General features: G+C 41.2%; 5 protein-coding genes across 5 annotated transcripts; 2 read left to right on the top strand and 3 right to left on the bottom strand.

Moving 5' to 3' along the window:
• The first annotated feature begins 96 nt into the window (after window positions 1–96).
• LOC105385004 (WASH complex subunit 4) lies at window positions 97–12,286 on the top strand. The gene is made up of 5 exons (XM_048624499.1): window positions 97–530; window positions 672–838; window positions 1,063–1,544; window positions 9,434–11,569; window positions 11,851–12,286. Exons 1-5 carry the CDS (start codon window positions 253–255, stop codon window positions 12,055–12,057), a joined length of 3,270 nt encoding a protein of 1,089 aa, XP_048480456.1. The 5' UTR covers window positions 97–252; the 3' UTR covers window positions 12,058–12,286.
• Window positions 12,287–12,791: 505 nt separating this feature from the next.
• Window positions 12,792–14,256, top strand: LOC105384994 (eukaryotic translation initiation factor 3 subunit K). The gene is made up of 4 exons (XM_011555296.3): window positions 12,792–12,958; window positions 13,054–13,273; window positions 13,520–13,739; window positions 14,065–14,256. Exons 1-4 carry the CDS (start codon window positions 12,906–12,908, stop codon window positions 14,214–14,216), a joined length of 645 nt encoding a protein of 214 aa, XP_011553598.1. The 5' UTR covers window positions 12,792–12,905; the 3' UTR covers window positions 14,217–14,256.
• A 2,414-nt stretch (window positions 14,257–16,670) lies between these two features.
• On the bottom strand, window positions 16,671–17,554 carry LOC105394640 (histidine-rich glycoprotein). The gene has a single exon (XM_011566546.3). It carries the CDS (start codon window positions 17,552–17,554, stop codon window positions 16,724–16,726), a length of 831 nt encoding a protein of 276 aa, XP_011564848.3. The 3' UTR covers window positions 16,671–16,723.
• Window positions 17,555–18,486: 932 nt separating this feature from the next.
• LOC105394639 (histidine-rich glycoprotein-like) lies at window positions 18,487–19,402 on the bottom strand. The gene is made up of 2 exons (XM_038119410.2): window positions 19,205–19,402; window positions 18,487–19,116 (listed from the first exon to the last, which is right to left on the bottom strand). The coding sequence occupies exons 1-2, from the start codon at window positions 19,400–19,402 to the stop codon at window positions 18,577–18,579; spliced, it is 738 nt and encodes a 245-aa protein (XP_037975338.2). The 3' UTR covers window positions 18,487–18,576.
• A 2,309-nt stretch (window positions 19,403–21,711) lies between these two features.
• LOC119693924 (histidine-rich glycoprotein) lies at window positions 21,712–22,434 on the bottom strand. Its single transcript, XM_038118916.2, has one exon. The coding sequence runs from the start codon at window positions 22,432–22,434 to the stop codon at window positions 21,712–21,714; it is 723 nt and encodes a 240-aa protein (XP_037974844.2).
• Between the last annotated feature and the right edge of the window lie 3,773 nt (window positions 22,435–26,207).

Raw genomic sequence — 26,207 nt, 5'->3', positions numbered from 1 at the left:
TTCTGTGGAGGGGTCCGTTCTCTTATTCAAAGAAGCACGTTTCACAGATTACTTAAAGTAGAATGTTAATAGTCTTGTTTACAAAATACCTAAATGTCAAAAAGTTCCTAAACTTGTTTTCTTTCGGTTTTTGTAATTTTCTACACTTTTATTTGAGAGATAGGAGTAATTAACTAATAATGTATGCTTAAAGTTTTACTTAGTTCGATGGAATTATAATACTATCCATTCGTTAACTTTAACTGCACAACAATGAAATCGGATGCAGAGAAAGAAGCTGGTTCAATTATACTGAAGGAGTATGGACACTTTTTCAAAAGGCAGTTCCTTGAATACAGATCCCTCACATGTGACGAGCCATGGGAGTCCAACAAGACATTCGTGCCCATCCAGGCGGTCATGGAGCCACACGAAATGGTCTCACTCATTGACTTGGTTTCATCAGATAACACCTTGATGACTAAAGTACTCAGTGTTTTATCCTCACTATGTGTTGAAGTGATTGAATTAAAGAAGGAAGCCTATGAAAGGTATGTGTACCTAGTTCTAAATAGCTTTCCTATTATCATATAATAATGTTCAGGTAAGGGACAAAGAAATTAAATTACCTTTTAATTTTTAAACTTATTAAGTATGTTACTTACACTACAATAGTACTTAATATCTTTCAGACATTTTCCTTTTCTGGCTGTTTATGAAGAGTACTCTGGCAGTGATGTTAGTTCCCAAATGGAGGCAATCTGCCTGCTAAGTGCGTTTGTGGGCCGCTGTGAGGATGTGCTGCGGAACATCTGCAGCCAGGTGTTTGCCATCTATACCGAGTCTGTGGTCAACCTGAGTAAGATATATTTTGCTTACTAGTTTATTCATTCATTTAATTAATTGTCTTACACAATGAATAAATTGTCTGTTATAGATGTAGAGGTGAGTGCTATTGAATTAACTTATAACTTACAAGTGAGTGGTGACCTTTCTTGTAAATTATGCAAATAAATACCTTATTTTGAATGCAAAGTGTGTTGGTATATTTAATATAATAAGCATAAAATTTCTCACTTTCAGATGGCATACAACTCCACTACATTATAAACCACATTGGAGAAATATTCACCATCCTAGTTCTGACAGAGCTTCTGATCATCAACACTTCACTGACCAACAAATGGGACAAATACTGCAAGGAAGTGAAGGGACAAAGACCAGAGAGTGTTGATCTAACAGAGGATCGATTTAAATCTATTCTTGCGGCAATTGATAACATTGGATCAAAGTTGATGAATGATAATATTGTGCAGAACTCCCTGAACAATTTGTCCATTCTTCGTCAGAAGCTGGTAGACAAAAACACAACCACACTGGCCAATGAAATGACACAGTATTTAAAATCAGCCATATTCAACCTGGACAAACTCATTCAAGAAAAGCCGTCATCAGTGAACCTGTACAAATGTATTAAAATAAATGCACTGTTTGTGCTAAATACTCATTTATTTGGAACCCATGATAAGAAGATATTTAAAGCTCTTTTAGAACTTGATGCAAAGGTATAATATAAACAGTTATCCTTTTAATTTTAAAACCATAACTTTAAACTTTAATGGAATTATAACCCTCCATTAGACATCTACCCCCATTATTTATTTAAATGTTTACTTTTAGGTTTCTTATGTTTCTATACAAAACCAGGCCTGTGTCACTCCGCGCATGGGCGGCGCAGGCGCCAGCCTGGCGCCTGCCCCATCGATGGGGCAAATCTAGTCGGCTGCCGGCTGCCGCAAGCGGAAGACGATACACGCGCGCGCTATTTGTTCCTATTTTGTACTAGTTTATAAATGTCGTATTTAGGTATTTATTAAAAATTATGAATAGAAAAATGGACATAAAAAGAAAAAAAGCAGCAAAAAAATACTGTGCCGTATTTAATTGCTTAAATACGGATCGTGATCCAAATTCAATTTTTTTTAGATTACCAAAAGATGCTGACATGTAAAACTAATCTAAGGGCGTCTTGCACAACAAAGTTAAATAAAATTAAATAGTTTGTCTCTTGCTCTGACAGTATAATGTCAGAGCAAGAGGTCATAGATTTAATTTTATTTAACTTTGTTGTGCAAGACGTCCTAAGTATTTTATTGATTTCTTCTACGTTCCTTATTTGAAATGAAATTAATCCGAACTACAAACCCTTTTTTTTCTCCACGTTGAACAAAGTCTATTCCAATTTTGTTTTCGTTAAAGTATTAAATTTACAGACACAACTACCTTCAAAATGCATTAATGAATCGATTATAAAATGTGCGCTGAGTGGGATTAGTGCTTAACGAAACTAACACGTTCTGTATCATAATATAAATTATATCCATAATATAAATTATAACCAAAAAAAAACATGTTTTCACAAAATTAAATGTTTTAGGTATTCATACATATTTTATGTACTTCAAAATATCTTAACTATGAAATTGTTATTGTTTTTACTGGTTATTTCCAATAGAAAAAAAGTTTGGAATAGCTTTGTATTCTAAATTCAAATTAATTTTGTTTTAAAACATGTCATTCTTTTTACAAAGTCAGTCCGTTGCTTAGTAAACGTTGTAGTCTGTGGTGCTGAGGCAACCCTAAGGTGGCTTCTTTTTCAATGCGTATAACCACGTATAACTTATTATGCACCGTAGTCCAGTGAAATAAGGCGCATATTCCCTCAAAAATTAATTGGTAGGTAAGTAAATAAAAACGTGTGCGGCCGGAACGCGATCTAAATTAGTGTCTATGGTTGTAATAATGGATTCCCGCCTAAAAAAAAAAAAAAAAAACATGGCTGTCAAGTTGTAATCTGCCGCCCCGCTTGGGCATTATGAGTGTCTACCTATCTATACATACAGTCCACTTAAAAGTTTAACATGTCTTATTAGACGCAAATAAAGATTCATACAGAACGCATGTTTGTTTGAGTTTAAATAATCCCAGCAAGTAAAAGCCGACCTTATCATTCTATCATTTGGTCCAAATCGAACCGGACTGAGCGCGAGCGAGCCTACCTGCGAGAACAAAAAGAACCACCGGGACAGAGATAAGGCGGCCGGCGGACACCTGTTTATTTGCAAGATTTAGTGCAATTATAATTGAAAAGTTATAAACTTGAGTGCGAGTGCGTAAATAAACAATAATTACGTGATTTTGAGACATTCTTAAAAACTTCTAATATGAGACATTGAGTGAGTGAGTTACAGACTATGGACAGGGTGCATTTACGTTGTTTTTAAGAACTATACCTACCTAATAAATTACGGACTTAGTGCTTGTGCTGGGATTATTACTTGTGAGCTACAATGACTACTACGAAGGAGGTGGACGTGCTCATATCATTACAAGATGAGTTATTCGATCAGTTGGAGCGATCTATCAAAAATTACAAGAAAACGGCCAAGGAAAAAATTAAGCTACCTTATTTACTTACAAGGTTGGAGTTGTTGGAACAATTATTTACCGACTTTAAAGAAGGACATAAGGCGATTGTGTTAGCTTCGCAAGATAGATCTGACGCATATTTTACGCAAAATACGTATGACATTTTCGAAGATAATTATGTGGAATACAAGGCGGCGTTACGAGAGGTTATCGAGCGGTTGTCACCGAGTGCAGCGTCATCGTCAGCGCCCGCCACCGACACCGCGGCGGCGGCGGCGCCCGGCAGCAGCGCCGAGATAAAGAGTGAAGTTAAATTACCTCAAATTAACTTACCTACATTTAGCGGAAGATATGAAGAGTGGCAAACATTTTATGACATGTTTTCGTCGCTTATACATAAAAACCAGAGCATTACGGCAGTACAGAAATTACACTATTTAAAAAGTTATTTAACTGGTGAAGCCAAGAATCTATTGAGCAACTTTTCAACTACAGAAGCTAATTACGAAGAAGCTTGGAAACAATTAGTGAAACGTTATAACAATAAAAGATATAACTCGAACGCAATATTGAGAAGTTTATTTGCTATGAGAAAAATAAACACAGAATCAGCTGGTGCAGTGAAGAATTTACTTGATACAACATCTACTTGTCTGAAGTCCCTGCAAAATATGGGTATCGATACGAGCTCGTGGGATGCAATTATTGTATTTTTTGTCGTATCAAAATTAGACACAGAATCCATGAGACAATGGGAGCAGCATGTTAGTATGGTTACTGATGAGTTACCGACCTGGGAGCAACTACGAGAATATTTAGAGCACCGATTCCGGTCGTTGGAGATGATCGACACTAACGTGACGCGTCCTAATCAACCTGCCAAGCCTGTCACGAAAGCTAAAATATTTCACACTGCTATTGAGAATAAACAGAAGAGCAATGATGTCGAGTGTGCGATGTGTCATGAGAATCATTATATTTATCACTGCAAGCGGTTCGGGCTAATGACACCTAATGAGCGACAAGAGTATGTCCAGAGTAACCGACTGTGCTTCAACTGCTTATCACCAACACACGCAGCATTGAAGTGTCGGCAGTCAAGTTGCAGAAAATGCGGAAGGAGGCACCATACCATGCTACACTTCGAGCGAGTGGAGAAGGAGGCCAGGCGCGAGGGTACGTCAGCGAACGAGGCTGCAGCGACGGCGTCACCGAGTGGACACGAGAGGCCGAGCACATCCCAAGGTGACACGCACATCACCGCAGCGCATTCCAGAGGAGAAATGCAACCCAACAGCGTGCTTCTTGCGACGGCTAGAGTAAAGGTATTTAATTCGACAGGTTGTAAACAAATTATTAGAGCTTTACTCGATCAAGGATCGCAGGCATCTTTTGTAACTGAGGCTACTGTACAATTACTAGGGCTTACACGTAAACCTGTTAGTGGTTGGGTGTCAGGTCTGGGAGATGGTCGTATGAGAATAAAACACACTGTTTCGCTTCGAGTAGAGTCACGCCATAGCCCAGAAAGTTCGATACAAGTTAATGCGTATGTGTTACATTCCTTAACTTCTTTACTTCCCGCAGCTGAGTTGACAGTTCCTGAGTGGTCAGAAATTGGTCACTTACCTTTAGCTGATCCTACATACACGAAACCAGGTAAAATAGATGCACTTCTAGGTGCAGAGGTGTATGCTGAAATATTGCAAGATGGCTTGATTAAGCAATCTGAAGGGAGCCTACTAGCACAGAATACCATATTCGGATGGATTTTATCTGGAAGAGCGGCGAGAGGTCCTGAGGAACTAGCAAAGGCAAATGTTATGAGCATGCATGTACAAGTGAAAGAAGATGACTTATTGAAGAAGTTTTGGGAGATGGAAAATGAGCCTAACACAATACACAAAGAGATGACCAAGAGTGAGAAAAGGTGTGAAGAGATTTTCGACGCAACGACAGTGAGAGATGATGAAGGAAGACTGGTGGTAAGACTACCATTTACAACAGAAGATCCTAAGAGTCAATATGGTAATTCAAAAGAGATAGCTATCAAGAGACTAGAGATTTTAGAGAGAAAACTAAAGAGAGAACCTAAACTGAGAGAAGAGTACAATAAAGTGTTTGAAGAATATTTGAGTTTAAATCACATGAGAAAGGTGAATGAAAATGAGATTGAGAATCCCAAGGCAGTCTACTTGCCTCACCACGCCGTAGTGAGAGAAGACAAGGAGACCACAAAGGTGAGAATCGTCTTCGATGCTTCGAGTAAAGGGACTAACAATGTCTCGCTGAATGACGATCTACTCGTGGGTCCGAAGCTGCAGCAAGACTTGAGACACATACTAATGAGATGGAGAAGGCACAAGGTGTGCATCGTCGCGGACATTGTGAAGATGTACAGGATGGTCCGTGTGGCTGATGAAGACACCGATTTTCAGCGAATAGTTTGGAGATTTTCATCGGATGAGTCACAACCTATACAGCATTATAAGCTGTTACGGCTAACTTTTGGAACAGCATGTGCGCCATATTTGGCTGTCAAATGCCTACAGAGACTTGCTGAGTTAGAAGAATCTAAATATCCGTTAGCGGCAAAATTAACAAGGCAAGATTTCTATATGGACGATCTAATCACGGGAGCTGAAACAGAAGATGAAGTTATGAATATATACAATGAGATGAATAAACTATTGAGATCAGGAGGTTTTGAGCTACAAAAATGGAACAGTAATTCAGAGACAGTACTACAGAAGATTAGGAAAACAGAGAAGACAGGACAGGAGCAAAAAAAAGGATCTGATTCAATCAAACTAAACAAGAGTATAAAGGTTCTTGGAGTGAGTTGGAATAGAGACGCTGATAGTTTCGAGTACATGTTAAAGTTACCAGAGCCCACAGATTCGATATCAAAGCGGCAAGTGCTTTCTGATGTCGCAAGATTATATGACCCTTTAGGCTGGATCGCCCCTGTCATAGTTCTGGCGAAAATTCTGATACAAAAACTGTGGCAATCGGGTCTAGAGTGGGACGATCGTTTGACTGAAGATCTACTGAGTGAGTGGCTTGCATATCGACGCGGGTTAGTAGATTTAACACAGCTAAAGCTACCGAGATGGTACAATGCTACTCAAAACTCGAAAATCGAGCTACACGTGTTTTCGGACGCTTCGAAGTCAGCTTTTGCAGCAGCAGTGTATGTTAGAGTGATAGACGAGTGCAACCAAGTACATGTACACCTGCTGACAGCAAAAACCAAAGTTGCCCCCATTGAAAAGGAGATTTCGATTCCCCGCCTCGAGCTGTGTGGGTCAACGTTGGCAGCAAAACTTATCAGCGAAGTGGCGCAAGTGATGGAAATACCTAAAGAGGATTTATATGGCTGGACTGACTCCACCATCGTTTTAGCATGGCTTAAGGGAGGCTCAAGTCGTTGGACGACTTTTGTGAGCAACCGAGTGTCCACGATATTAAACATCATGGAGTATGAGCAATGGGGCCATGTATCGTCGGAGACAAACCCTGCGGACTGCGCTTCGCGAGGCATGCAACCACATGAGTTGCTACAAAACTCATTGTGGTGGAATGGGCCGCAGTGGCTTTCTGAGCCTAACATCGAGAGTGATGGTACTAAGGTTGAGGACACACACGAGGAGGAAAGAGTCAAGGCTTTAACTGTTTTATCAAAGATAGATGAAGAAGAATTCATTTGGACAAGATTTTCGTCATTATCGAGAATGCTAAGAGTACTAAGTTATTGCAGAAGAATTTTGAATTTAAAGATACCAGAAACCGAGAGAGCTAAATTAACAAAATTTGTTACAGTAGAGGAGACAAATGAAACATTACTTTGTTGTGTTAAAGAAGTTCAAAGGCGAGAATATGAAAGCGAGATAAAACAGTTAAAGACTCGAGGATGCGTTCCTAAAAAGAGTAATTTACGTACTCTTTGCCCTTTTCTTGACGAAAAAGGAACATTAAGAGTTCAGGGACGTATAGCACAATCAGACGCATGTTATGACACGAAACATCCAATAATTATGCCTGCTAAGGATCACCTTACCAAGCTCATAATTGTTGATGCTCATCATCAAACTATGCATGGAGGTCCTCAGATTATGTTAAACTTTCTAAGAGCAAAATTTTGGATTATTCATGCCAAGGAACAAGTCAAGAAGGTTTATCGAGAATGTGTTATCTGCTTAAGATATACCACCAAGAAGACAACTCCATTCATGGGTCTTCTTCCTGAGGCGAGATTAAAACCAAGTAAACCATTCAGGTCTACTGGAGTGGATTACTGTGGTCCTATCAACATAAGATTTTCACCAGGCAGAGGAGCTAAATCGTATAAGGGCTACATATGCCTCTTCGTCTGCATGGTTACCCGAGCAGTCCACTTGGAAGCGGTTACTGACTTAACTGCTAAAGGTTTCATAGCAGCATTCAGGCGTTTTACTGCTCGGCGAGGCCATTGTCAAGATTTATATAGCGACAATGGCACTAATTTTGTCGGAGCTGATAGAGAGATGCGAGACATTTTCAACAGTGCAAAATCATCACTGACGGAGGAAATTGCTTCGTTACTTACCTTGGAGCGTACAACGTGGCATTTTATCCCTCCCCACTCCCCAAATTTTGGAGGTTTGTGGGAGTCCGGCGTACGTAGTACAAAGACGCACCTGCGTAAAGTAGTTGGGAATAGTACACTTACCTATGAGGAGATGTCGACAGTTCTGGCGCAGGTGGAAGCGTGTCTAAATTCACGACCTATTTCCGTACTTAGTGACGATCCAAGCGACCCTCTCCCCTTGACACCAGGCCACTTCTTAGTAGGTGAACCTTTGTTAAATCTAGCTGATGATGATTATACTAAGTTTAATGTTCAAGGATTAGACAGATGGCGCTTAACGCAAAAAATTGTAAATGATTTTTGGAACCGATGGTATAAGGAGTACTTAGTTAATTTAAATCAACGGTACAAATGGAATACTAAAAGTGTTGAGCCCGAGATAGGAGATATTGTTATCCTGAAAGAAGACAATTTACCCCCTGCTAAATGGGTACTAGGTAAAATAATACTTAAACATACTGGGCCTGACAATATTACTCGTGTAGTATCAGTGAAATGTAAATCTGGAGTGTTCAAGCGTCCAGTAAGTAAAATTTGTGTAATTACTAAATAGTTAAGTTAAATAAATTGTTAATGTCTTAGAGGCTATTTACTTTAAAGATTGTCAGTTTATGTAGGTTGTTAAATTAGAATAGTTAATGCTGAAGCTGGCAATTTCTACTTGTTATATTTAGTATTGTTTAAATTGTTAACATTTTGTTGTCAATATCTGAGTTTAAGTTTTAAGCTAGAACTAATACTTACCTGTTACAGTGAGCAATGTTATGTAATGGTGGGCGGCTAGCAAATACTTACGTTTTAAATAACTACATGTATTATTATATTTTAGAGATACCTATTTCATTGTTAATACGTTAGGAATTTAGGATGTTGATACTAAAATGTGTTTTGCAGTCGTTAAGTTTATATCGAGTTCGTTCTAAGATATAAATTAGTTCTAAGTCTAGAGGTTAGTTTGCATTTATGATCTGATATTTTAAATGTACCTACTTAAGTAAAAGAACTAAGTTCTTGGTGGGCGGAATGTCTATGGTTGTAATAATGGATTCCCGCCTAAAATAAAAAAAAAAAAAAACATGGCTGTCAAGTTGTAATCTGCCGCCCCGCTTGGGCATTATGAGTGTCTACCTATCTATACATACAGTCCACTTAAAAGTTTAACATGTCTTATTAGACGCAAATAAAGATTCATACAGAACGCATGTTTGTTTGAGTTTAAATAATCCCAGCAAGTAAAAGCCGACCTTATCATCCTATCAATTAGATCTTATTGCTTATGGGATGGAGTCATATTTCTTTGCAGGCCATTGCGAAGATGGGCTTCTGTACCTGGTACTAGTTATTATTCTGTGACAAAACTAAGTCTAACTCTTTATTTATTTCCGCATCCCCCAGGCGCACAGCGTGCCGGTATCGGGCACGTGCGTGTGGTACCCGGAGCAGTTCCTGCAGCGGCACCTGGCGGCCGCCTGCGCCTCCACACCGCGCCTCGCGCACACCATGCTGCGCGCCAGGCAGGCCTACATCACCGGCAGAAAAACCTCCCTACCCCGAGATGTAGCTAACCTACAAACTCTGTGCATACAGTGGGTGCTGAATGTAGAGGACTACTTCTCCCCAAAGCACACACAGTTGAACGCGGCCGAGATGGGCACACATGCTAAAGCACTGCTGTCTGGATTGGAGTTGGCGTCGCAAACACATTACTCGTTGCTGACTCTGATCAATTTGCACTTGTCGCTGGGAATACCGCTGTCGAAAAGCATGCTGATGTCGATTTTTGAAATTATTGATGTTCTTAAGTGCCTCAAGAATGCAGTCAACAGAAACAGCAGTAATATTGTTACTTCCATAAATATGATCATCCAACATCTGATGTTTCAAGCGACTTCGTCTATTGTGGAAGTGAAAAAGAATTTGATGACCGACAAGAACTTTGCTAATCAGAGACTGGATGAGTTGACGTGTGTGGTGATCGCCGAGAAAGCGCTCAAAGGAGCCGCCACTACAGAGAGGATCGTGGCGGCCAACGTGGCCCTCAGCTTCATTCCAGACACCACATACGAAGAGGACGCCTACGCCAAGCTTGGAATTCTTCTGGAGAAAGTGCAATCATTATCAAACTTCATGAATTCCATAGAAGCATCTTGCAATGGCTCCTGGCTCATCTGGCATCAGAATGTGATTCCCATCTACCTAGAACAGAATTTCACACAGCAAATGCATTCCCTCAAGTTGAAATACTTCCTCAGTGCCATAGAAGATTGCATTACTGTCCTTCATCAAACAGATAAACAATTCAATTCAAACAAAGCCCAAGAGTTTCTTGACAGTATCAAACTCCTGATGGAGGAAAATGTAGTGAAATCTACTAGTCAACAGATAGAGACAAATTTGCGACTGCACATACATTCGCATCTACAGTTGGATGTCGTCAACCCCTTTATGTTCGAAATGACAAAGAAGATGCTGCTTGTTATTGACAACTTCAGACTTCACCAGATCTACATATCCGTGATACCTTCAGTGGAGCACTACCTATCCACTATGTACTACAACCTGACAACCGTGGTCTTATCAGACTGGAAAACCTATGGAGAAATGAGGCAAATGGCCAAGTTCAAGTTCAACCTAAACACTGTCCAAGATAATTTACCTACACAGACTCTCGAGCAAGGCCTCGACGTGCTTGAAATAATGCGTAACATACACATATTCGTATCCAAATACCACTACAACTTAAACAACCAGATCTTCATAGAGAAGAGCAGCAACAACAAGCACCTGAACTCGATCAACATCCGGCACGTGGCCAACTCCATCCGCACGCACGGCGCCGGCGTCATGAACACCACCGTCAACTTCACCTACCAGTTCCTCAAGAAGAAATTCTTCACATTCTCGCAGTTCCTCTACGATGAGCACATCAAATCGCGCTTAATACGTGACCTGAGGAACTTCAAAGAGCATTCTGCGTCTAACGGAAACATGTATAGCTTCAAGAATGCGGAGAAGTTCAACAAGGGTATCCGCGGCTTGGGTCTGGACGCGGAGGGGCAGAGCTACCTGGCGTTGTTCCGCGCGCTGGTGGGCGACGTGGGCGCGGCGCTGGGCTACGTGCGCATGGTGCGCGCGGGGGGGCGCCACTGCTGCGCCGACGCCACCGTCTTCCTCCCCGCCCTCGACCGAGACACCTCCTTCACCACACTCTGCCAACAAAACGATCTGGAACCTTCCACGGTAAACGCGGCCGAAATTCTAGACCAGAATATAGACAGCCTCGTATGCAACTTCACGCAGGGCACGGAATACTTCAAGCTGTTGGTGGACGTGTTCGCGCCGATATTCAGGAATCCTAAGAATGTGCACCTGAAAAACTTCTACATGATAGTTCCACCGCTGACGCTGAACTTTGTGGAGCACATGATTTTGTCCAAAGACAAGATGACGAAGAAGAATAAAGTCGGTGCGGCATTCACTGATGACGGGTTCGCCATGGGCGTGGCTTACATACTGAAGTTATTAGATCAGGTGAGGAAGTTTTACCATTATTTTATTCGCCATAAATGCGGCGCTCTGATTGGCGGAGCGCGCATTAAACGAGTTTATCGACGTCGATAACGAACCCGTGTAGCCTTACCTGGTATTAATTAGCCATAATAAAGATCATTAAAATGCTCTTAGCATTAAGCCCACCTTTTGTACATGTATTTTTATATTTGTGCAATAAAGAATTAAATAATAATAAATAATAATCATTTATAAGTAACTCAAACTTCTAAGCTTATCCAAATTCTATCTTTCATTTCCAGGACTCAAGCTTCGAGTCCCTCCACTGGTTCGAGTCGGTGTGGAAACACATCGGCGAGGAGCGACGCTCACTCGAGGAACAGAAGAGCAAAGGGTCAGTGCAGTTGCAGCAAGCCCTGGCCCTCACTGAGAAGAAAATCAAAATCATGGAACAAGAATTTCAATTGCTGTACTACAGTTTAACTAGTGCGAGAATATTTTTCCGTTAATGTTAAGTTTTTATATTGATAGTTAAGTGTAGTGGGTGATACAAAAATGATGTTGTAATTTTAAGGGCGGTGGGAATGGGCTTAGTTTTATGACTGAGAATTTGTGTAGTTTCATGTCCACCTTTCTAAGCATTACAATGTCCATTTGAGAACCTGAAATAATATAATGTACCTATCTAAAGTTATTGTATATACCGAATATTTAATAAAACTAATGTTAATACTTATAGAACTTGGTTTGCAAATAATTTTTGATCATGCTAACTACCCCGTGGAGGAACACTGTGATTGGTTGAAGCAATAATATTCTAATCACTGTAACGGCTGCGTTAGGAAAGAAATCCTAGTCAGATGCCTACATTCAGCAGTAAACACTTGTCAGCAGGTGATGAGTATAGTCCCCGACTTCGGGATGTAATATGCTTATCCTTAGAGAACATAAATACTTCAATCATGTTCCTCGGCCTAGGGCTTCTCATTACTGTATACATGTTCTTTGATCCAGCATCAGCTTGCTTATTTGCCTCAGAATAATAACTGCCAGGCGTTTCGATATCTGAGAAACCATAGACATCATATGAAGATATCCTGTGAATGTCACTTGACTTTTCTCGATTATCTTTCTCTTTCATTCAAAGCAAACTTTAGTACTGCGTGAGAGAGATAACTGATAATCACAGAGTAAATTATAATATGATTATAATACTATGTGACATTTACAGCCTGACATTTCGGATTCGATTTTTTTTCCGGCTGCCATTGCCACGCTATACAGTGTATTTTTGATTGTTTGGTAAAGAATAATCAAAATTTTGGATACAAAGTTACCAGAGTCGTAATTTTACACGATGGCCGAGACTATGAAACAAACGGTTGCCAGCATACTAAAGACTATAGAAAGGTAAATTCTTGAATAACCTTAAACCAAAGCATCCTTACACCTTTCTTCCTGATTCCGATGTTTACTGACTTACACACACTTACTGACTCTTGCAGATACAACCCGGCCAATCTTCAAACTCTAGAGCGGTATGTGGACATGCAATCAAGGGATAACACCTACGACCTGGAGGCTAACCTAGCTGTGCTGAAGCTATACCAGTTCAACCCTGAAAAGTTTAACGCTGATATCACCTGCCAGATCCTTCTGAAGGCGATCACCAACTATCCGCACACGGACTTCACCCTGTGTAAATGCCTGCTATTGGAATCTGTGGTAAGATAAAATATTTTTGCATTATGGAGTGTTTTTATTGTGATACAAGCTTCCCTTATTTTAAAATAAGACTAACTGCCTTATTTACAGTGAATACTATGTGTAAACTGTATGGCTTAGTTGTAGTACTGTTTGCATTCCAATCTATGAGCAGTATACACTGCCTCTATCAATCCTCATACTCAGCATTGACTCCCATTCAGTTAACTGATAAACAACTCACAGTTAAATCTCTATAATTTTCAGGTTGAGAATGAAACCATCTCGCAGATCAAGTACCTAGCAGACATTCTGGAGCAGTGTGACTTCGCCCAGTTCTGGAACCGTGTGCACCAGATGCCGGAGCTGTGCAACCGCATTGTCGGCTTCCATGACTCCATCAGGAAGTTTGTCTGCCACGTGGTTGGCATCACCTTCCAGACCATTGATAAGGATAACCTTGCTAACTTGCTTGGTGGGATTGATGGTAAGTAATCGTCATATTTTCAGCTAAGACCACTGACACTTTAAACTTGCTTAGATTTGGCACTATTACTGCTCAAGACCAAAAGACTAGTGAATGCTGCCAATCTTTTAAATATGTATGAACTCTCAGAAGTAAACTAGGTCTATTTTATTTGAGCCTATCCTTCATTTTTCTTAGCTGAGGCTTGTGAGAATAGATTTCATTATATTGATATTAGAAGTTCATGATAGATACATTAATTTAATACAACACAAATAGAAGTGACTCTGTGTTTCAATTATAATGAAGTTATTAATAAAAATGTAACTTTTTCATTTTGTTACAGATGTGACTCTTAAACATTGGGTAAAGAAATATGGATGGAGGGACGACGGTGACCTCATCTTCATTGCCAACCAAGATGAAAACATCAAGACTAAGAACATCACTGAGAAGATTGAGTTTGAGCACCTGGCGCCGCTCATGGCCTTATTGTAAATTTGTATTATCCTTTATAAATAAACAATCATATGATTGATGCTGTAGTTTAAAAATACTTTCAGTCCTACAGGCCTACTATTTTATAATAATGCTAAGAAACCTTTTTTTGCTGTAGAATGAAGTGATCTTGGGGACTATAATGATGCATTAGTCCGTTATACTACATAGATTATAGATCTTTTTAGAAAGGATCAGCTATCCCAACAGTAATCTTCAATAAAGAGGGTATCACACAGTGATGACACATGAAGGGAAAGTACTTAAAATATTGAAATTTTTACTGAATGGAAACTTCGAAAGGGCGAATATTGAAGGTAAGTATAATATATTTCCCCATCATGTGGCATTGCCGTGAGACACGAGAAACCTTGTATATGAATGATAGACCCACAGCCTCTCATCATCACTCCCAGAACATGTTGTAATTTGCTACGCAGTTTCACTGGCTGCCTTGCGCCATCCGTGTATGGGAGCTTCAAAGGTGTATGGATCAGTCCAGCAGTTCCTAGGTAAGTATTCTACCTAACATTCGTCTTGCCCTAGTTCCGAGTGTAGGTAGGTACCTACCACAGAAATGTTACCCACGGTTCTACCTTTTTTGGCCTAAGATCTATTTGCCTAATCTCGTATTGCATAGTAACGTTTGGTCAAAGTCTCGTTTCGCCGAAAATCGTATGGCATAAATCTCGATTAGTAAAAAGTTATTTCGCATTATCTTGTTTAGCCTAATAATGGTATGGCCAAATCTTGAATAGCCTAATAATAGGTTTATACAAAGTAATAATATTTGTTTGGCTTTAACTTTGACGGAGCGTCTCTCTATAGCGCAAACTGGTGCCTTGTATTGTTTCCGCTGTTTGGAAAACGCTCCGCTTTGGTTTTGATGAACATGTGCACCTAACACGCTCCTCCTCGCTTTGCTCGTCGTCGCACCTATCTTTAGGTTTCGATCTCATGGGGTTTGTAATTATTATATTGCTCGTTAACTTTCGATTTTTTTATCATTCAATATCGTGATTTTCGGGGTGTAGAAGAAAAATACCACAATTTGTACATTTACTACATACTTAATATATTATTTATTAAGATAACATTAGGAGAAACAAGATTATACATAGGTATAGACGAACATAAATTTGAGCAAACGAAACTTAGGTGTTTAAAGATTGTGGCTAAAGAGTTTTAGACGAAACAAGCTTTATGCCACATAAGTCTTGGCAAAGTGATGGTTCGGTCAAAAAAGTTTAGACCATACGAGTTATGCGAAATGAGTTTTGGTCAATAAAGATTATGCGAGATGAGGGGAACCCGTTACCCACCGAGCCCTACTCGTTGAGATCATCACCTACCGGTGTAACCAGGGTAGAGTAGAGTGAGGTAGAGTAGAGTGTTAAGACAGTATCGTCGGCCGATTTTAAAACCCAGTTTTTAAATAAATTCAAATAAAAAGGTTTTGTGTCAAGTACGCATGCTGTGTTAATGGGCTGTTTGGGCCACATACCTTTGTCACGATGTCGATGGTATTAAAAACTAACAATAAACAAAAGATGATCGGTTTTGGCGGCATCGGAAAATAATCGAAAATATCTACTTTCATGCGAAAAAATAGTAAATTTTTATTTTCCATTGAGTTATAATTATATGTAAGTACTTATGTTTCGGTATTTTACATATTTATACATTTCTGTGGTATCGCACATTTGGTTGGGGTGAGTTTATTTCTTCCCGTTAGTAGGTAAGTATACCTATTCCATTGAACTAATATTACCTACTAAAGTAGGTAAATGACCTATTCTAGTAATATTCCTTTGTTTAGAGATATAATGTTATCTACAGTCCAACTATAAAGTCGTGAAAACGGAAAACGGAAGTGGATCCTAACTAATTGTTAAAGATCGTAATCGTATTTAATCGATCTGTTATATTTAAATCCGTTAAAAATCCATAATCAATCGGTATTTTATTTTAAAAATGTAAGTGTGTAAAAGTGTGATGTAATGTGATGTCTTCCAAGCCGATACGGCTACGGCGACTGCTAATGGAGATTTAGGCTTCGTTGGTATGCCCGGATGTGGCTTATGTAGCCAATCTTGGCGGTAAATGTTCGACCGCTGTGTATCAAGTAAGTAGGTTCTTAGGTACCTACTTACTTAATTTCCACCCTTCCCTATGTTTATCATTAATTACTTAAGAAATGAGGAAATGAATGCATATTAATGGAAGTAAGTACCTACCTACAAACGGGCGTTGTCATTTAATAATAAAGTTGTCGTGGAATTAAAGGGCTGCGAAGGGCACGCCTCTAATTAGCGAGGCGTCGCCCCGGGCCGGCGACCCCTCGGCGCTCGGCCGCAACCCCCGGTGACAAATTACACACCACTCACATTCATTGTCTAAATAAATATTTATTTTAAAACATATTTAAAACTTAACTAATAATAGTGACTTGAATTGCAGACATAAATAGGAACCAACAGTAAACACCCACAGCAAGAAAATCTCGTTCAGTGCTTTTTGCCGTGACTGTAGCCGTGCTCCTTGCCGCCGGCGTGGCCGCCCTTCTTGGCGTGGTCGTGATGGTGCGCGTGGTGCTCCTCGTGGCCATGGTGGCCCTTGTGGCCTTTGTGGTCCTCGTCGTAGTGGCCCTTGTCGTGGTGGCCCTTCTTGCCGTGGTGCTTCTCGTGGTGGCCCTTCTCGTGCTTGCCGCCCTTCTTGTGGTGCCCCTCCTTCTTGTCGTGGTGCCCGTGGAAGTCGCCGTGCTTGTTGTGGTGGCCGCCCTTGTGGAAGTCGTCGTAGAACTTGTGCTCCTTGTGGTACTCGTCCTTGTGCGACTTGTGGTGGAAGCCGGTGGTCTTGGAGCCCTTCTTGTGGCCCTTCTTGTGTCCGAACTTGCCGCCCTTGTGCCCGTGCGCCGCCTCGTGGTGCTCGCCGTGGTGGTCGTGCTCGTCGTGGTGCTTCTTCTTGTGCGCGGCGTGCTCGTCGTGGTGCCCCTCGTGGTGGTGCTTGCCGTGGTGCGAGTGCTCGCCTTTGTCGTGGTGGTGGTGCGACTTGTACCCCTTGTCCCCCTTGGCGCCCTCCTCCTTGTGGTGGTGCGCGTGGTGCTCGTGGCCGCCGCCTTCCTCCTTCTTGTGATCCTCGTGCTTCTTGTGCACGGTGGCGGCGGGCGCCAGGTCACCGCCGTCACCGCTGGGCGCGGTTTCCCCAACAGCACTTGGGCCCGTTAGCTCTGCTGTCAGTTTTTCGACGGCGGGTGTCTCGGCTTTCAGGTCTACATTTCGGGCTACAATCGCAGCTAGTGCGGAGGCAAACAGCCCTAGTAGTAGTAGGAGCCGCATTTTCTGTAACGACATAAAAAGCTATTAGGATTAGATTGGCGAGGTAGATACAATGTTTACAAAAGAAAGTTATGGTATCTTCACTCACCTGATGCTGTGAAGCTCACAGTGACAGTTTTGCAGAGAGCCGCTGCTATAAAGTGTAACACTATTTTTCTGATCTCACATTTTATAGATGAGATTGTTTTTCTCTGGCTGCGATTACACTGGTCTGTAGCAATCGGAATTGCTGCACTTTTCTGGACGACTGACTTCGGTGGCGACATCGGGCTCCGCTGCGCTAAATCTCAATCCGTTACGTCTCGGGTGTTGACACACAATTATTTTCAATATCTCCATCAGGCACGCGCTACGCGCTACGTGCACTGACGAATCGTAATGTCATTGACAAAAGCTGACAAGGTCAGTGAATCAGTGAAACAATTAGTTGTAGCGTAGCTATTATAATGTGGCTTTTATAAATATTTATGTTATTTTTAATTCATTGCATGTATTTGATTAAAATTAGTATTTTTTACAGTTATGTACTTACGAACTTTTTTGTCGGTAAGTATATTATATACGCCAAGAACACTATGTAAAACATAAGACACAAATAACACACTGAACAAGTGTCTTTCTACCGATCTATCTCTGTGCTCCCGTTTCTCTGTGCCCGGATTCCAAACCTGTGTTCTGCCTACTAAGGCAGGAAAGCTAACGTCCCCATAATTAGACCAGTCATCATTAAAGCCCAATTATTATTGATACATCGATACTAAAATACTTAAAACTTAAAACTTTCTAAGATATAGAAAGTTTGCGTCTTTTAAACCGTCACATCGGAAAATTAATTCTAGTGTGTCTGATAAGTAATAATATTAGTCAGCGCTAAACTGGAACTGTATTCCATATTTTACGAAATCATAAAGCCATATATTTTTACAGATTCAACAAGATTTTATTCAGTATTTACAAAGTGGTAAAAAATAACAATGAACTAAGTAAGTTATAAATAAAACAATAAGGGTCTTAACGTTACATCAGTGTTTTCCGTGGTGGAAGCCCCAGTGCTTGTGGTCGTCGTGGTGGCCCTTCTTGCCGTGGTCGTGGTGGTGGTGGTGGTGCTCCTCGTGGCCGTGGTGGCCCTTGTGGCCCTTGTGGTCCTCATCGTAGTGGCCCTTGTCGTGGTGGCCCTTCTTGCCGTAGTGGTCTTCGTGGTGGCCGGAATGATGGTGGCCTCCCTTCTTGTGATGGCCGCCCTTCTTCTCGTGGTGTCCGTGGAAGTCACCGTGCTTGTGGTGTTTGCCTTCTTTGTGGTGGTCGTCGTAGAAGTGGTGGTCCTTGTGGTACTCGTCCTTGTGGAACTTCTTGTGGTAGCCCTCGGTCTCTTCTCCCTTGTCGTGGTGTTTCTTGTGGCCGTGCTTCTCTCCCTTGTGGTGATGTCCGTGCTCGTGGTGTTTCCCGTGGTGGTCGTGTTCGTCCCAGTGCTTCTTGTGTCCACCTCCATGCTCGGAGTGATGGCCCTCATGGTGGTGCTTGCCGTGGTGACCGTGTTCGCCCTTGTGGTGGTGATGATGACCCTAAAATCAACATATTATGTATAAGTTTTATAGTGTTGCATTGTGCCAGACGTAAAAGTCTTTACCAGGGCTAGCTACAGTTAATTACCTTGTGTCCCTTATGGCCCTTCTCCCCGTGTTCGTGGTGGTGATGCTCGTGGTGCTCCTTGCCGCCGCCCTCCTCGTGGTGGTGCCCCTTGTGGTGGCTGGCAGCCGGCACCAGGTCCCCCTCCCCCGCCCCCGCCACCTCACGCCCCGCGCACATCGCCACACATCCCACTACGGCTAAAGCCACTAGCGTCCTCATCTTAACACCTGTGATTATCCTCCTGCTGTGGCTGCTTTCTGGGACTGAACTGACGCAAATCTAACAGGGGAGGGCATTTATAGCATACAGTTGTAGGTTCGATTCGGTGAAAACGTCGAACAAGGACATTGCGGTGGTACGCGCTACGCGTAATTACAGGCCAAAGATGTTGCGAAATGTTAGGCGCCTAGGCTAAAACGTACGAGATAAAGTGGTACGCGCTTTTTGTCATGGAGAGAATGATAAAAAAACGAGCGGCGTTCATATAATTACTAAAACTACATATCTATATGCACTGACCACAATCAAACTTTCAGAATCGATTAGTATCATCATCACTCTAAGCCACTATTGTCCACAGCTAAGCATAAAGCTCCCTCCCAAAGATCGCCTTATATGCAGTCCTGGGACTTCCTCATTCAACCCCTGCAGGATACCTGCTGAATTTCGGTTTTCCAACTGGCTGGGGGTGTCCTACCCTACTCTACATTCGCCTATTCGTAATCAAAGTGAAAGTTTGAAAAATTATTCATAAAACATGTCATCATATTTGAAAAGTATTCATAAAACATGTTTTGGTTTTGTACACCACCGGAGAGAAAATGAAGAATTAGATACAAAAGGCGCAAATTACAGTGTTTCGCAGCCAGACGCAAATATGTATGACTTTAAGTTCCAGTTTATAGAATCAAATTACCTACTCCTTAACGGAAAAAATTCCAACATAAAGAATATTTATAAAAAAAAAAACAAATTGTTGATTTAACCAATTGGGCCAATTAGGTGTCGGTATTAAAATTGTTGTAGACGACCGAATGGCGTAGTGGTTAGTGACCCTGACTACTGAGCCGATGGTCCCGGGTTCGATTCCCGGCTGGGGCAGATATTTGTTCTCGGATCTTGGATGTGCCCGTAAAATGGCAATAGGCCCGCCCCCTATTACATTGGGACTAACATAACACTCTGGTGAAAAGTGGGTGCAGCAATGCACCTCTGCCTACCCCGCAAGGGAGTACATTAGTACAAGGCGTGAGTGAGTGTTTTTTTTGTGTTTTTTATTAAAATTGTAAGTGAAACTTTATCGTTACTTGCGAGTGTATTTCCCATGACTCCCTCGAGTGATAATCTCTTTCTAACTCTTCTTGCACGAAGATCTATAATACACGCCAAATAAATTCTATATTATTAATTTACCTACGCTCATAAATTTGCATCTACATACCATTTTCATGTTCACGTATTTCATATTTTATTAATAATAATCTTATCTAAACCAAATGTTAATGGTTTCATATTTTATAAATGTTATGATTAGTTTACTCATAATCTCATAAATATTATGTCCCACCCAAGACTCCTAAGCCGGGGATAGTGAAGGTAATAACGTTCTACCGCCAGTGCCAGTTCCCAGCATTTTGGTTTACGTACTTAAAAACTCAGCAAAAGTGCCAACTAAGTTTCTAGAGACGCAAAACAGCCATAAAAGTCGTTGGAAAAATTAATAACCCCCTGAGTCACCCCCCAACCCTTACCGATACTACTGTAGCTATATATGTAATATTCATACAATAAATTCATAATTATAGATCTCTTATTAATACTTACTGGTGTTATATACTTACATGGACATTTCAGGAAAGTATCTGCTCCTGGAAGCCATACAACTACATAGGTACGTGGGTCGGTATACTATAACACAAAAAGGCTATATTAAGTACTGTTATATTATACTTCTATGGTAATATAACGCTTACGTTACTTTACTAATCTAACGAATTATATTGCCCGTCGTCGTTAGTTAATGGTCACTTATACTTTTCTTACTATACTATTCACCGAATAGGGAAATTCTACTTTTAAGCGAACTCTACCTAAAAACGAACATAATCGTAGATACATGCCTTAGAGTTGCATGCCTTTATTAATTGTTGATTCTATTTATTTCGCGCTCTTTCTCGGTCCTCTAATCCGTATAATTATTTAAAAAATATTGAAAATATTTCATTCATCCATTTCATTACGCAGGGTTGCAAGCCTTCGCATCTCCCAGCTGTTTACTTGACAAGGTGGCGCCAGTGGTGCTGCCAACACAACGCCGCAGGCTTGGCTTGAAAAACTGTTTAAACGAGGCGAATCATGTGCTTACGCTGGCTGCCAGTCATCTTACATGTTAATTAATATTCAAGTCTCTATTTACAGAATAAAATTCTATAATAAGTATTCACATGGAACGTTTATTTCTTACAAAAAGTATAAAAAATGGGATTTCTCTTAAAACTACATAACAACGATAATAGAGTCGCGGGCGGTCAGTGTTTCCCGTGGTGGAAGCCCCAGTGCTTGTGGTCGTCGTGGTGGCCCTTCTTGCCGTGGTCGTGGTGGTGGTGGTGGTGCTCCTCGTGGCCGTGGTGGCCCTTGTGTCCCTTGTGGTCCTCGTCGTAGTGGCCTTTATCGTGGTGGCCCTTCTTGCCGTAGTGGTCCTCGTGGTGGCCGGAATGATGATGGCCTCCCTTCTTGTGGTGTCCGCCGTGATCCTCGTGGTGCTTGTGGTGGTGGTCGTGCTTGTGGTGCTTGCCCTCCTTGTGGTGTTTGTCGTGGAAGTGGTGGTCCTTGTCGAAGTGGTCCTTGTGGTACTTCTTGTGGTAGCCGTCTACGTGCTCGCCCTTGTCGTGGTGTTTCTTGTGTCCGTGCTTCTCTCCTTTATGATGGTGTCCGTGTTCATGATGCTCGCCGTGGTGGTCGTGCTCGTCCCAGTGCTTCTTGTGTCCGCCGCCGTGCTCGTGGTGGTGTCCCTCGTGGTGGTGCTTGCCGTGGTGTCCGTGCTCGCCCTTGTGGTGATGGTGGTGCCCCTTGTGTCCCTTGTGCCCCTTGTCGCCGTGCTCGTGGTGGTGGTGCGCGTGGTGCTCGTGGCCGCCGCCGTGGCTGTGGTGATGACTCGCCGCGGGCTGCAGGTCCCCGCCCCCCTCCTCCTCCCGCGCCGCGCACGCCGCCAGGCACAGCGCCGCCGCCGCCGCCGCTATCAGCACTCGCATGTTGGTGGAAGGAAGTCCGGTGGTAACTGACCCTTGTCTCCGGCATTTGCCATTTATACCGGCGCGCGCATCGCCGGTAGTACGCGTTCCGCAACCGCGGAGCTGCTAGTTCAAGGTGAAGTTCGCTGCACTCTTGTCACAGGCCCGCTAATTTTTGCAGATCTACTCACATACCTATATTTTAACTGGTAAAGTATATAACGATCTCATCTTTTAATTTCCTACTTATTTCTTTTTCGTGAATTTCAATAATACACTACTTATGATTAAGCGTGAAAATCTAACCTGTATACACCATTCACTGAAACTCAAACTTTATATTCTATTGTTATACCTACTCTATACTGCAGTGATGTATGAGGCGGCATACTTGATTGACAGCTTATAAGCTCGATTCAATGGTAAATTATCTGCTTAGTGGGTCCTTTGGTGCATCGGACACCGCTGTTTGGTTAGCGTTAAACAATTCTTCCGGGCGAGTAGCCACACTTAATCCAAGGGCCTATTGGAGGCCCAATAGAGTCGAGCCCTTTTCACTATTTCTGTTTGAGTTTTTCCAACTGAATTATAACGCTTATAAATTCATAACGATTGCTTGCACAGCTGGATTAGCTGTTTGCAGTGTGAAATTAAGAAATATAAGATTGTATGTAAGCTTTGTTGAGATTTCTTCTTCTTAATTTTAATTAAATAATATGTTGGTACCTACGCATGTGGATAACTCCTATACAGGTATACAGTGCTATACCTGAGTATTTGAAATCAAATACGTAACGTCACCCTGTCCAAAACATAATGACAACTTATGATTTCTTTTCCGACCAAAGTATCTCAAACGTGCATAATTTTCAAATATTCAGTTCACTTTTATTTTTCAGGGTGCCTGTTTATAACGCCGGGTAGCCGGTGTAATTGCGCAATGAAATGAGTGAGTTCATTTGAAACTTATCACATAGATTCTACACATGAGTCATAAGTAGAGCTATGAGAAGGATTTCCAATGAAGTTGTCGTGAGTTGAAGATAGAGCGGCGGCGGCGGCGGTCGCGCTCTGCTGCCTGCCGTTTCCTAACACCAAGACAATACCACCAGGAGGGCCACTCTAGATTGCGAAGCACGACTCTATCTCGTTATTGTTACCTACCTATTGCATGTGGCGAGTCTCGTTCAATATTTTTGTTGTCAAGCTAAAGTAACCCTGCAGCACTCTCTAGTCTACGCCGAGGTTCAAGGTGCCACCCTGACCTTTCGCTCTCTCTTACACAATAAATATGTATTACTCGTGCCAAATAAAACTTTCATACGGCCATTGTTAGAGTGATTTGGAAGTTTTTTTACATTTACAATAAAGTTCCGCTTGATTTGGCTTCTTTTAAATAATCCCACAGAATTGAAAGGTACATGTGGAACCTACTCACATGTAGGTATAGACGAACGTCCACAACTTGCCTTTTCTTTAATATTTATGAGTAATAAGAATAATAGTTACATAATAATATGTTTAATGATTGACTAACTAATCTGTAGCATGGACAAAAGTTGTGTCCTGTTACATTTATATTGCACAAGTATACTTAAAGAAGTATAAGTACTTACAAAAGGTGGACTTAGTGCTATAAGCATTTTACCCCATTCTTTACAACTATAACCCACACCCATAATATAACACACATGTTATTGACTGAATGTAACATAATCCGTGTTACACTTTCCTGTAAGACTAGACCTGTAGGGCATACCTACTTTGTGGCGGTATTAGTGCATCGATATAGGTAAGGAGTTAGGGGTAGATGCTAGTACGGTCACCACTGTATTTGTTGTAGCTAATATAAATATTGTGATAAATACCTACCTAGTTTCTACAGAAAATTAAGATCTGCATCTAAAATCGGAATAGGTGCAATGTCTATCTGTTTCTTTTGTGGGTATTTTCAGGGTCTTCTTTATAAGTAGGTAAAACTACTTATTTGTAAGTAGGTACATAAGGTAAGTACATAATAAAATTAATTACACGATTCTGAAGATAAAAAACTTAGTACCTTCAGTCAACAACTGAAATTATTTTTAACAAAATATCGTTTCGATTTGTTGTAATTGTTCCCTTTTATGAATCCCGGTTTATGAATTTCAGTCCAGGCCGTTCCCAAATTTGGCGGCTAAAAATAGCTTCTATCAATAAAGCTAATTATGGCATGGACAGTACACTTGCAAATACGCTTACCGCAACCAGGGCGGCGTATTCTTAGCAGCATTACGCGTAAGCAGCTAGACACAATCTCGTTAGCCGGCTGCTAAGCTCATTACCTTTACAAACAACTGGAATTCGGTTTCTAGTTGTTAGTTCACCTGCTTGACTCACTTAGATATTGTTGGAGACTGTCTTAAGGTAGTTTAGTTAATTTGCCTAGCTTGGTTAGGAAAACAGAGTTTGGAATCTGAGTGTTTAATCACCTGTGTATATGAAGGTGGCATACATTGTTATATTTTGGTTACATGAAGATATAAATATAAATAATAATTTAAAGATTAATTTATTTTCGCATTACCAAATATGGGTCACATGTGGGTTAGTGGTAGAGGCGGCGCACTGTGGGTCGCCCGGGGGGCTGATCCCGGGATAATCCGCGCCATTGTTAGCTATTTTATGCTGATTCCCTTTGTCCCGGACGTATATTAACTCATACGCGGCTAATCGCCGTATTATCCGGGCTACAGCTCGCTATTGCCTAAGCGATGGCAGCTGGTTGCTGGCAAACACAGACAGAATGTGAGAATCAACGAGCTTTGCGCGGCGCGGATTAATCAAGGTTGTTGGGAGTTATGTACTATTGAGGTGTATGTGATGATTAGAAAGGTCTTATTTACATCGAATGCTCTTGTTAGTAAATTAATATGTACCTAATTGGATTTGCCGGCATGAGCTTATAGTCCTCCTGTAAGGCAGACTCATACATAGCTGTGTTTTCACCTATAATAAATAAATAAATAAAATAAATAAATGTTATGTAAGTTGGTAATTATACAATATACAGGCTAATTACCAAAAGTAATCCTGAATAATATTTTCGACACTTTAGTCAAGCCTAATAACCGCTAACCCACCGCATTCCGACCAAAATGATTTTACTTCCATCTTCAATTAGAACCAATCATAAAAAAACCGGCCAAGTGCGAGTCGGGCTCGCGCACAAAGGGTTCCGTAGCAGCAAAATTACAGTTAAATCAACCTATCTCAAAAACTATAAGAGATACTTTGATCAAACCAAAAATCGTTGAAAGAGTTAATTAGCATGCATCACCTCTATTTTTTTTAGAATTTTATACCCCGTAGTTATAAAAATAGAGGGGGGGGACATACTTTTTACGACTTTGAGAGCTGATATCTCAAAAACTGTTCACTTTAAGAAAAATGTTTTTTAGAAAACTTTATATCATTTTAAAAGACCTTTCCATTGATACCCCACACGGGTATGTACATCGAAAAAAAAAAATTCATCCCTCAGTTACATGTATGGGGGGCCCCACCCCCAATTCTTTTTTTTACTATTTAGTGTCATATTTTTGTAGCGGTTCATACAACACATATTCCCATCAAATTTCATCACTGTAGTACTTATAGTTTCCGAGTAAATCGGCTGTGACAGACGGACAGACGGACAGACGGACAGACGGACATGACGAAACTATAAGGGTTCCGTTTTTGCCATTTTGGCTACGGAACCCTAAAAATCACCCCAATAAAGTGCTCAAACAAGTCGCCAGCGCCGCGCGCCG

Source organism: Plutella xylostella, chromosome 12, assembly GCF_932276165.1.
Source record: "Plutella xylostella chromosome 12, ilPluXylo3.1, whole genome shotgun sequence".
Taxonomy (NCBI): Eukaryota; Metazoa; Arthropoda; class Insecta; order Lepidoptera; family Plutellidae; genus Plutella; species Plutella xylostella.
This window is presented reverse-complemented; position numbering and strand designations above follow the sequence as displayed.